This window comes from Pseudopodoces humilis, chromosome 5, assembly GCF_049639895.1.
Source record: "Pseudopodoces humilis isolate 2021_Gansu_Grassland_sample_001 chromosome 5, ASM4963989v1, whole genome shotgun sequence".
Taxonomy (NCBI): Eukaryota; Metazoa; Chordata; class Aves; order Passeriformes; family Paridae; genus Pseudopodoces; species Pseudopodoces humilis.
The window spans coordinates 67126860-67140174 of record NC_142204.1 but is presented as its reverse complement, the minus strand read 5'-3'; the positions used below and the strand labels follow the sequence as shown (position 1 = coordinate 67140174).

At 35.1% G+C, this 13315-nt stretch overlaps 1 protein-coding gene across 4 annotated transcripts in view; it reads right to left on the bottom strand.

The window, feature by feature from the left end:
- UPF2 (UPF2 regulator of nonsense mediated mRNA decay) overlaps positions 1–13315 on the bottom strand; it is a 52498-nt gene that overhangs the window by 12668 nt on the left and 26515 nt on the right. For all 4 annotated transcript variants that reach the window (XM_005526056.3, XM_014255205.2, XM_088055062.1 and 1 more), the window contains exons 12-19: positions 10398–10583; positions 9651–9854; positions 8781–9056; positions 7220–7403; positions 4943–5082; positions 3780–3884; positions 2755–2853; positions 1919–2086 (exon numbers count right to left, since the gene is read on the bottom strand). In XM_005526056.3, the coding sequence (XP_005526113.1) occupies positions 1919–2086; positions 2755–2853; positions 3780–3884; positions 4943–5082; positions 7220–7403; positions 8781–9056; positions 9651–9854; positions 10398–10583 (1362 nt within the window). The remainder of the gene's footprint in view (positions 1–1918; positions 2087–2754; positions 2854–3779; positions 3885–4942; positions 5083–7219; positions 7404–8780; positions 9057–9650; positions 9855–10397; positions 10584–13315) is intronic.

Below are 13315 nucleotides of genomic sequence, written 5' to 3'. Positions count from 1 at the left end.
TACATGCAGCTGATAAATACCAGTCAGTTGCTCTTGTATTACTCCAAAACAACTACTTGTCAATGCTGCACTAAAATCTGAGTGGATACTGACATGTAACTGAGTATTTGGCAACTGGATCTCCACTACCAAATGTTACCCTGGGGAAGGAAGCACAGCACAATCCATTTTTCTAACATTTCTTGTTTCAGGAGCACCACTGACAAAGAACACAGAGACTGAAATCATTACTAGCAGAGCAAGCAAGTAGGCTGATCTCATCACTGGTGACTGTGCAGATGAAGTTACTTACAGCCCCCCAGGTTACTGCAAACTTCTTATGCCTGTTTTTAAAAGCTGAAAGTTTACAGCTATAACTGATCAGTGAACTATGCATCCATCACTTCAAAACTCATTGCACACTTTGCTCATGCAGATTTAAAATAAAGCACCGTAAGAAGGAATAATTATTTTCTTTTCAACTCCACCTCTTCTTTCCTGCTTGTTTTTCTATTAAAACTCTGTACTAAAACACATTTTTTTTCTGAATACAGAACTATGGACAAAGAAGCCTTTCATTAATTCAAGAGCTGAAGTAGTCTATAAAGAACTGTTTTCTCCATTTCTAGAAACACTGAGAGGAGTTTTGGCAGGAAGAGCCTACTCCCAAAACCAAATATTGGGGGAGGAGCAGAGAAAACTCCTGAACAAGTTCTGCTTTCTTTCTAAGTCACACTTTTGCAATATTTTCCCCTTTACATGGAATATGAAGATCCCAAAATTCCTTGTAACTACAGATACTCCTAGTAAGTTATCCTGAAAAAACTAAACAATGTTTTTTTTAAAAATTGAGCTCTCTTAAACCTCTTCTCAGACCAATGACCACAGTTAAAAATCTCCCACTCAGAGCTTTTGTAGAACTTTGTATACCACATTCAAGTTCCAGGAAAACGGAAAAACCACTTCCTACATGGATTTTTGAAATGTGTTTCATAAGAAGGAAGAGAAGGAGCCTCTTTCAGGTTTATACCCAACAGCTACACTACTGTCACAATTTAGGTAACAAATGTAAAAACCAAGTAATGACATGGATATAAACACTTGAAAGGCTCAGATACATGGCATGAAACAATTCCTTGGGTATGCTTTCCATATAAATTCAGAGTAATTTATTTTCATCATCAAATTATTCAACCAAAATGAAAAAGTTTCTTTAAAAGCCCTAAACCATGACAAGACATACATGTGGAATATGTTAGGTAGAGATTTGTGTAGTGTGCATTTGCTGAGCTAGGAAAATTCAAACATACACTGGAGAAAAGAGCCAAGACTAACATACAGCTTAGCTGTATGAAGTAAGGAGTTAGCTTGTTTTATCAACCTGATTCCATAGAAGTTTCTCCAAGAGATTCATTCACTCCATGCATTCTGAAATAGCCCCCTAACTGTGTCTTCAGGGACAGTGACTTTTTTTTCTTTTTGCAAGTTGAATAGATTCAGCCAAGTGGCAGTCACTTAGGAAATGGAATTTAGCAATGACCATATATCTTCATTTGAAGCTGAAAGTGCTTTCAGGAAAAGCTGTAGAATCTTAAAGATTCTGGAATATTCCTTTTTCTTTCTCCTCCTTTCAATGTTCAGTGGCAGCCCACCAACCACATCTCTTCATCTTCCACAACAATATCTAAAATACATGCAAGACCACTGACCCACTGGTAGAATCACCAAATGTAAATAGAAACGATACAATCTGACCACAGAATTTTTCTACATAATTTCTATTAACAACCAAGAATTCAGAGAAATTATACATGGTATTTTCCATGTGTCAATATGAAGCTGACTGTATCTGATTTTGAGAAATGGAAGAAATAAAAAAAATTTGTGTTACTTTTTTTGAAGAAAGGCTTTATTTATTTCAACAGTATCTATACCTTACCTGCTGTTTGTTGCCTTTTCGTGTTAACATGACAAATGGCATTGTGTCCCCAGACTCTGACTCTCCTTCCCCACTTCCAAGTGGGGGACCCTTCTTCAGCTGACTTTTGAGATGCAGAGGAATAGCAACATCCAGCTGATGCACTTTAACAGATTCACCACTCCGTTGCTATGAAAAAAGGGTGATTTCTATAAATGATCAAATGCTGACACAGTCAGGCTGGCAACATTGATTTTCACAACTGAGAAAAGGTTTAACCTTCCAGGAAAATGAAGAAGTATATAAATACATTTATTAGGGTTACTACAGTTTCCTTTTGTTTTCCTTGCTTGTGAAGAAGACAGTTACAAGGCAATCTCTTAGGGAAAGAAATCTGTGTGATGAGACACAGAATGTACATTCTTAATGCTAGATTTTCTTGTAAATCTTATTAATATATTTATTATACAGGGCTTGCTATACTCAATATTGAAATATTTACCAGATATGACTAAGAAAACAAAGTACTAAAAGCTTATGTAAATTTAAATGTATCTGCATTTTAAGCCTACTAAAACCTAATATAAAGTCAGAAGTGTTGCACAGTATCTGCTGCATTCATTATTCATTCTGTAAAATATATGTCAGTATGTCATGTATTCACTGGGCAAACAATACAATTAACAACTATTTTACTAAAAGCCAAACAAGTCAACTGCAGAAAAGAGGCCAAAACATAGAAAAAAAAATCTTCACTCCTTTAGTACAGCAACCTAAGCATTAATCACTTATTTACTTTAAGAAAAAAATCAACTACAGTTAGCTGTACATTAAATTAAGAAAGTAATTATTTATACCTGAAGGTTTTCCAGCATCATTTTATCCAAGGCCTGAATGAAGTCCTCATCCTCTGCACAAGGGACATGCTTCAGTCCTCCTCCTTTAATCATTACCTCCTATTGCAATGGAAAAACATTGTCCATTACATTAGTTTCAGAAACATGAATATTCAGTCTAGAAGGAAGTGGAAAATATCCTTATTGCTTCTTTAAGCACAATCAAAAGGTTCATAGAACCAAATTATTCAAGAAAGAAGTTTTCAGCCTCGATTATTTTCTTGAAAGGCATATTTCCTGATTTATGGTCACTCATAACATTCTGATAGACTCGTGTGTGTGTGTGTGTGTATGTGTGCAGGTGCATAGACACATTCAAGATATGGCAACAATAAAAAAAAAGTCTCTATCATTAACACACCTATTTTAACTCAATTTTCCATTAAGGCCATAAAATTAGGTGGTATTTTCAAGAAAAAGGCTACTCTTCCATTATTTGGAAAGCACAACGTGACAGCAAAAATGTCAGAAGCCAGCACCCCTACACATTGTTCAATAATGTCCATTATTTCCTTACTATGTAACTGCAATTCAGGCTCAAACACATGGGTTCTTTAGCTGCAAATGTTACACTCTGTCAATCCCAAATTTGTATTGTAGGAATTTTACAACTCTTGACTTGTCTCCTTTTCTGTCTTGAGATCTAGTGGAGCGTAATTGGTTTACCTTGTTATATCCTATTAGTTTGCTACTATTGCTGGCATTGCAAAACCATCATTTACACAGTATTTTCCAGTCTAGCTACCTGTGAAAGCTCACAGTCTTGTGAAAACATGTTGCAGTAAATTTGACAGCATAAAACTTTTCCAAAGGTAATAACCAAAGTTTGCAAATATGAAAATAAGCTATAAAATGTATTTGAAAGAGTAACAGGAAGCGTCCTTGCTGTGTTTTCCCAGATATGTTATGAGCAGCACTGACAAAAAACAGAGTAAAGAAAACCAAAGATGCAAATTCAATTCACTTATCTCCAGCTCAATACATACTGTATTCTCCTCATCGGTTTCATTTTCCTTATTGGAGTCTGTAAGATAATCAGTGTTTTCCTCCTCTTCTTCTTCACCCTCTTCTTCCTCATTGTCAGAGCCCTCCTGGAATATTCAATATCAACTGCTGACTATTTTAAAACAAGAAGGACAGCTGGTTCCTCAAACATTTTCCTAAACTCTCATGCTGCTTAGTTGAGTCTTTGTAAATTTGCTTGGTTTAGTTTTTATTTAATGTTCCAGTCTGAACTCACTCAGCTTTATTACTAATTTCACAAATGTACAGCAGAAAACCGGGAGTAGTGTCTGATACACTCTGCCATTCAGAGGGAACAACTCAAGCTAAAGGAATGGATTGGCAAGAACTCATTTAGTCCAAAGAAAGAAGACACAAAAATCTCCCAAGGTGCCTTCCCTACCCTGGTACTGTTTCTGATTCTATTGACAATAATTTATGGGTGAAAATACAAAATTTGATATTATGAAAATACAACCAAACTTCAGGACCTTTAATGCTGAGAGACATCTATTGAAAGAAAGCTTATTAGTAAACCAACCAGCCCAAGCAGATGGAGAAAAACTGTTCTGTTTCCTTGATGAACTCATTTTCTTGTAACAATACCATTATCATGTCAACTTTGCTGTGTCATAGTGACAAGTCAGAATTTCTACGTACTTGTGGGTTTTTTTATTGGCTCCACCATTTTTGATTGAAAATATTATTAGCACAGTAAACAAGGAAGGTTTTTATGCTCCATAAATCTTTTATTTATTCATATTGCATAAGCATACCCTGAACACCTGTTATTTTTCCTAATGACTACTCTGACATTTAGTCAATACAAATGTTTCTACAACAGATAAAGAAAGTCATCTAAAAGTGAGTTTTTTTCATGCCAAAAGCTGAAGGTATTTTCTTGCTGAGAAGTAGCACGTACCCTGAGCAAAGCTATCAGGTTCAAGTTTCTGCTAAAATACGGAATAAGCCTTAGACACTCAGTTTTCCACATACATGGAACTAGGATGGGAATACCCTCATAATACTGACTGGGCTGTGCACACCCACATTTCACCTGCTAACTCTGACTTAGAAGGGCTTCAGGAAGTAATAAACAATAAAAATCACTACTTTTACATGGGGCAAGGTAAATGATTAAGTTTACCTCTTCTTCTGGCTCATTTACTTCACTTTCATTTCCAGATTGTTCCTCTGTCTCTGCTCCACCTTCCTCCTCTTCTTCATCCTCTTCCAGATTCTCTCCTTCCGTAATGGAATCCTTGGAATCTTTGTCATTCACAATTCCTGAAATTTAGAAAAAAGAGAAAGATTTAGAACATTAGAACACATATAACCACTCAAGTTATATGTGGAAGAACACTTCAAAAGTCCACTGTTACTAAGCACTAAAACTTCCCATTGGTTATAATATTTGACTTCTGAATGAAACATTTCCTATATAGTTAACTTAGACACAATGAGTAATAATGTCCTGCCAGAAAAGGAGGAAAACATTAGAGAGAATGCTTAAAATCACCCAGAGAACAGAAGAAGCTGTTCAAACCACCTCAAACCATCCTCAAACTAAATGTGGACCCTATTGAAACACACTACAAAATCTGAGTACCAAAGCACAGAGACTGCACAAAACCAGCAGAATCCAGAGACATGAAGCCCTGCAGTCTTTGCAGCAGTACTTCCCTCTACTGTCAATTAACAGTTTTGAAACAACAATTTTCTCAGCCTCTAATAAACCTTTGTAACTCTCTCCTAATGCTCTAAGGCAGTACTTGAACCTATGAGGATGTAGGTGCCTGTATGAAATCTCTGGGAAAGTGAAGTCTCTTCCTTAAGTACTAGCTGGTGTGCTCATTCTCCTTGCAGACAGGTCTGACAAATTCTTACACTGTGTGTTTAGTTCATCTCGCAGTTTCTCTTGCTGACCTGCTTGCCTTCTGTCCTTCAAGATGTTTTAGTTTACTCTGTGTGTAAAATATCAGACATAAATACCTCCTTTCCTTCAGTAAGGCATCCTTCAATCTAATACCATTATCTGTACCATTTCCACAGAAGTGAAAAACTAGTTCTAGCATCTTCCAGGGCTACAGTGTCCAGTTTAGTCTTAGATATAGATTTCAATCAGAATGTTTTTAAGACTTGAGCATGGTTCTGATTCAGTAAAAAAATTAATCTGTTTTTAGAGAATGACCACTGCAAGATATAAGTCATCCAATGCAAAACCCTCGAAATTCCCTCACACACTACTGTTCTCATACATTCTTTCTTTTTTCTTTTCTTAATTTATGGAGCCACTTCATCCTTCAGAGTATTGCTGATGTCAATGTTCATTGCAATGACATTGCAATGTCAATGTGAATGATGTTCTAGGCCACTAGTTTTTCTAGGAATTTACTGAGGAATCAACACAGTCACTATTCAGGTTGTCATTCCTCTTTTGACATTAGACCAACTGCACTTAGCATCAGCCATTACTGTAAAGTTTTGTGAAGCCCCTTTTATTTGTAGAAGGAAGTGCTGAGTACCTTTCAAAAGACTATTACAGTTTATGTAACACTTTGTATATTTCTTCTTGGCTAACATTTTGACAGCATGAAAACCGTGAGTTTAGATCACACCATACAGGAATTTTAATCTGCTTTTCAGTTACTATGAAGGGAATTTCAAGGCATGTAAATGAAATAAACAGCATATTTTAAAAAAAGTTCCTCCTAAAACAGAGGTTTCAACCTTTTATGTGGCTATTAGGCATATTCATCCCACTGAATTAAAGAATTATTCTTAAAAATTGAATGTGTCCAAGTAGGTGAAGTGCTCTAATTAACACTTACAAAGTGCAAAATTAACATACAAAAACTTTTAATGAACATGCTTGTTTCCAAATAAAAATGGCAGATTAGAAAACAACTTCATTTAACAAGTAATAAGCACAGTAGTATCCAACATTTTCTAAGAATGGATATGTACAAGAGGTATAAAGGTTAGTATGATGATATCAGTATATTTTCAACTGAGCTGCCGCGCTGCCAGCCCAACTGTTTTCTCCTGAAATTAGTGTGATTCCTACATCTGTCTGATTAAATTAAGGATTTTTTTCCTCATCACTTGTACCATATGATTCCATAAAGTAATCCCATAAAAGTAATACACACACACATACACTTCTGCTCCCCAAATACTATTATATTAAGAGTATTCATACTGAATATTTTTTACAACATCTATTTACTTTAGAGTTATGGAGATTCTGTATCGTATCTATGATGATTAGAAAAAAACATGCAAAAAAGTTACAAAAATATTTCTATCATGAGAATAAATCATCATAAAAATAACAGTATTTACCTATTACATCATAAAGAGACAATTTTAAGAACTACAGGAATTGTCAAAAATACCTAACTTCCCTTGCACATTTTCTTACCCAATTTTATTAAGAATTCTCGTTCCAAGTCTTGCACCTGTCTCACAGCTTCTTCCAGAGAATTGCAGAGCTTTATCTTTGGTCTCAGCAGTTCCAGTGTATCACTGATCATATAGTCTATGTCTATAGGAAAAGGGTGGTCCTTTGTCCAAACATCCAGACTTTTTTTCCACCACACATAGCGCTAGAATACCAAATATTAAAATCAATTATATGCACACTGATGTTTATAAATCATTAAAGTTATGAAGTTTAAAATGCCATATTTGTATAGTAAAAAATACAAAAGCTTTCATGTCACTACTTTCCTATTTCATAGAACTATTAGATATTTTGATATCACTAAAACTTGTTTGATAATCAAAAATCACAAACATTAAGAATCATAACTAGTGTTAAAAGTATGAAAACAGAACAAAAAAGCCCTGACAAGAAAGTGCCTTCTCAGAGTAAACTCCTTCTACAAGAGATGACCACTTAACAACCAGACAGCTTTCAATTCCTTCCCCCAAATATTTTCAAGAAAATTAATTTCTCCAGAGGCATATTATGGGAATGGGAGGAAACATCATAAAAAAAATCTTCAGACTGCAGCCAGCTTCAAATGCCTTATCCAGTTTGCTTTACAACAAATTCACATATACCTCTTACAGTGACATTGTAAAAAATAAATGCCAATTTTAATTGAATCTAACAGTAGAACTTGAGAACTAAGGTGCTGCAAATACTGCACCTGAAACTGAAACAGAATCTTACTTAAAAGATTACATGCTTAAGAGGAAGGCTTACTGAAATTATTACATGTAACAAAAATACAATAATGTCTTCTCTGAAACATTTATTTTTGCATTGAAAAATCAGACCATATCATACAGTGAGCAGCCTGGTCTAGTGGGAGGTGTCTCTGCCCATGGCAGGGGGTTTGAACAAGGTCATCCTTTAGGTCCCTTCCAACCTAAACCATTCTGAGGTTATATTCTTCAAAACATTATTTTACACCTTGCATGCAGATGAGTGATTTGTATCTCAAAGGTCTGAAATAAGTTATGACCTTAATTTTAATTTTTTAATACCCTTTAGTATAAATTATAGAGAAAATAAAAAAATAAATTAAATGCAGTAAGTTTTAGCATGAATTCCATGGTCTGAAATTCCTCATTTCAGTGTTTAAACACTCATTATGAAACCTTTTCCCCACCTTCATTACATTTATTGAGTCAGAACTTCCTTTGCTGCAGGTTATGCCCATTACCTCTCATCCTTTCACTGAGCATGTCTTAGAAGTATCTGACTCCTCTTTCTCTACAAAAACCATTAGCTGAAGACAGCAGTCTAAATAATCTTCTCTTCTTCAAGTTCAGCAAACCCCAGCATGAACACGGAGCACCTCAAATCATTTTGGCATAAGTCAACATAATATATCACTTGAAACGAAAACTGCTACCAGACAGACAAGATTCTACAAATTACAGTGCAAGAGAACAAGGAGATAAATATGTACCAGACCAACTTATATTAGCTTGTTAAAGAACTTTACAGAGCTATGTAAAAATTAGAATACCTGAAAATATACAAGGAAGCAATCAAGTTTTCGCTTGCTGGATCCTCTGTCAAAATACTGCCCACAGGTATCGAGGATAGTACAGACGAGTCTGATTCTGAACAGATGTTCTGGAGGGTCCAGTGGACTAGGACTGCCATCAGGGTTCACACCAAATGAGGTGAAGGAATACAGAGTTCTAAATATTACAGCTGACTCTACCATTCGATAGTTGTAAAGCTCCCCCAAAAACTTGGCACTGCTGATCCGTCGTTGGTTGAACTTTGGTTGATTAACCTTTATCAAAAAAGAACAAGAAAATTCACTCTATCATGCAGAAACAGACCAACCAACTCAACCAACCTTTTACAAAGGAAAAATTGCATTAAAAAGTTGTCAGAATTTCTTATAATAAAAGATGATTTATGGCTACACACATTACATGAAAGTAAACAGTAGTTATGAAAGCTGGTCAGCTAGTATTTAAGTTCCAATACAATTAGCATACACTCTATCTTAAATCTATGATGACTTTTCATCACCCAGAGAATTCTTGTAATTATAACAGCTTTTAAAATATGGGCTGATCTCCAAAGTTACTTGAAGTTGTGTAAATCTGTCTACACTGTCAAAGAAATTCTGTGGCCTTACTAAGATAAGGGTGGCAAAACGATTGTATTAAGAAATGTTGTTAGTTTGGTTTTGTTGGGGTATTTTTTTGGTACAATTATTCTATTAATTTAAATAAACCTATACAAAGCAAATAAGTGAGGTAGAAAAGTCAGACAAAAAAGAGAATCCAAGGATTCCTTCCTTTAAGCACAACTATTTTAGATTTCCTTTCAACGTAACTAGATTGAGTATAGCTTAGCAAGAATACTGATTGTTTACCTCCATTCCTAGTCGAATATCCTCTAGCACTCCATCCACAACATGAATTCCAACATCTTCCTGGTAAAGGACCAACCCTGCTAAGAGGTTGGCTACACAGTGAATACTATTATATTTCACATTCCAGATGTTGATCATACAGCATATAACATAGTCCTTAACTTCTGCATCCTGCCAAGGCAGCTTGCGCATCTGTCTCAGGACCTAAACCAAATTTTAAGACAAGCTTCACATTTTAGCAGGTAAAATATCAAGATGCTCCCTGTCATCCCCCCTTCTCTTCTGGCTGGGATGAAATCCCTGTAAGCACCTGCAAACAACCTCTTTCTCCCCCTCCAGGCATCCTCCAGACCTGCAGTGGCTATGGAAGACTTTATGTACATAACCCAACTGCTGTCCTTGAGCTACTGATCAAGCTGTCCAAGGCTGTTCCACAATTTACTTGCTCTTAGAGTCTGTATTTAACTGAAGCCTTTTATCCCTAACTCTCCGAACACAATGTACAGAACACAATTATTCTCATCTCACTCTCCCTTTTTTCACCATTTAATACTGTTGAGAACACAGGTCTACGACTGGGGCTTCTACATATTCCAATAAAAGAAATTAAACCACTTTATTCATGTATACAAAAATGATCCCTCTTCTTTGCAACTGAAAAAACCATAGCTCTTCCCAAACCTTTTCCAAAGTTACCACTATACCAGTTTCAGTAAAAAGTGTATTAAAGATTTTGAAATGATTTACCTTTTCTGTGGTGACCTTGGAGAGATCCTTGTAAAGAAGCTTACGGATATATTCTTGCAAAGGAGGACGTTTTTTCTTCACAGTTTTTTCAGCTGGAGGGGGATTACAGTAGTAATAGGCATTTTCTACCATTGTAACATAGCGTGCATCAAGATGCATTGCTTGTTTTTTCCTCATCATTTGTTCCTGGAAACAAATGCAAATGACCAGTTAGAGATGCTGACATACTACATTTTCAAGCCAAAGGCTTTTAGAGCTACATTTGGGATATGGTAAATATGAAAGGTTGCAGAAAATTAAGTTAAAAACTTGGGTAGAGAGAAAAAATTACAAAGTACAAATATATGGTTCTGTGTTGCTCTTTCCTTGGCCATTTTTCTTTATGATCCCTATTATTATAGTTCACCTGTGGTAAAAAAGGTTTCGGAAAAGTTTTTAAGATTTAACTCAAAATTTTAATGCTACTGTTCAGATAAATGGCTCACAATGGTTTATATTGTTATATTTATATATTACTTATATTATATATCATTGATAAGATAATGGCTTACTAGGAACTCTGTTTAAACATTATTTAACTAGCTTTTATTTAATTAAAGTAGCTGAAATAATTGTGTTTTGGCACAAACATAGTGAATCATAAGACTGGCAATCTACTTTTTACATCTGCATGTAACTCCAGAGAGTTTTTGATGGTTTCATATGAATTTCCAAAGGTTTAGACAACAGAATTTTCCTTATTCCATGCTCCATTACTGCTGTTTACCCAAGCAGGAAAGAAAAGTGCAAGAAAAAACCTATCTATCATAAAGTAATGCTTCAGAAAAAAATCAAACAAGTAAGAGCACTAATTACTGTGCTTGATTTTCAGGTTTGTCCTGATTTTCCTCACTTAATACAATCTTTTCTCCATACCTCAACTTAGATATGTAAGATAAGGTTTATTTTGTGGGGTTTAAAAATTTATTTTATCTAAAAATTCTGTACAAGAATAAAAATAGCATTTCTAAGTTGCTGATTTTTACAGTTGAGGATGAGCTTAATTCCATTATTAAATGCTTTTCAGTATGCATCTGTGTAATTATATGAATATAGGTTTAATTCTGTAAGTGATCCTATATATTCTAAATCCCTCTATGGTGGTTCACCAGGAAACTGGACCTCTGTAAACTTTATTTTCTGCTAGAGGTTGGCTACACAGTAATTTACAACTTCAAACAGACAAACAAAATTAATATGTAAGTACTGTTTTATCCCTTCACACAAATGTTAGTACAACCATTCATGCAGTCCAGTAAAGCAACCAAGAGTTTAAACCTCCTTTGATTATTGGTGAGAAAACACTGTTTTTCACGCTTGTGGCCTTTCCACTTAACCTGAATAATTTAAAATTTCTTTTACATGGCAGACATTTCAGTTCAACTGAAATATCAATGTACTCAAACAGCTCCTTAACCCTGAGTTTCAGCTGCTAATTCAATGAGGAAGAGAAGCTTTGTGCAACATAGTAACCCAACTAATAATGTAAGTTTCCTCCTGGATTTTAGTCATCTATCACCAGGAAGGTCTCCATCTGACATCAACCCTAAGGCATTTAATTCTTAACCTTTTCCACAACACAAATGGTCTTTCCTTTGATTCCCTGTGAGACTCTTCCTTTCCAAATGGGAAATTTCTGTCAGTAGCAGCACATTTTCCTACAGTCACCTAACAGATGCACAGCACTTAACAAGTGAGTGCATAAATTGTTTTCTGTGGGGAAAAAATACTTAGAGTAGAAAATTCCCAAACTTTACCATGTCATATATCTTAATGCTACCTCTGAAAATTTTTCACCTTTTCTAGATAGATCAAGATCTAGACAGATGCCTTTGCTGCCTTAAAGGCATTTATCATGCTACACTATAAACTGAAAAATGAAGTGGGTCAAAGTGAAGCAGAACAGAGAAAATGGCAGAAGGGCTGGCAAATAACATTTAAAAATCCCTAAATTGACATAATTTGTGTATTTTCCTATTATAAAAAGTTGTACATGATACTGTAAATAATAGTTTATAATTAAAATGGTCCTTCCCAGAAGAAACAATATGCACTACCTGGAGGCTCAATATCACTGTAATTTATTGGGTTTTGAGCAGTCTTGAGTGTGTGTTCTAACTGTAAGTGGATTGTATTAGTCTTAATCTCTACTTATTAAAAATCTTCAGCGTTTCAAGAAACCTTTTCAGTCCCTTTTCAGCTAAGGCATCAGACGGTCAGACTGGGAAGAGAAATCATAACACTAGACTGTTTGTAGTAACAAAAACCTTGAGGCAATTCAGAAGAAAAAAAGTAAGACCTGCAGTCCAAAGTGCTTTAAGCTCATCAGCTACTTTGGATCCCCGTTTTACTAGGCTAAAATGAAGAAATAAACAGGTAAAGCATTACATCTGAAGATGAGGTTTCTGTTTTTCCTTCAATAAAAACAAACCACAAACAACATTAAAGTATCCTTGTTAAAATATTAAAACTGTTTGGGTTCTTGGTGAATAGCAAAATCTTTCTGCACATAGCATATCCTGCAGAAGCATTTCAAAAGAAAATTTGGTGATGACCACTATGGAAAAAAAAAATAAAATAAAAAAAAAAAAACAAGGAAGAAGTTACTAATCAAAACTTAAGCATCATGAGAATTCTAATTTCAGAAAGCATTTCAGCATGACTGACATTTAAACAACAGATTACAGCAAGACACTGAAACTGTTCAGCTCCTCCTTCCCTTTAATACCTGCACTGCTCTGCCCTGCTACTTGTTCTGACAGTTCAAAATGGCATTTTTTTATTTCGTGGAAGCAACTTATTGTTATAGTGAATTAACACAGTTCTACATGAATTGCATTTACTTTGCCAAAGCCTCTGCCTGTACAAACAACATCTGC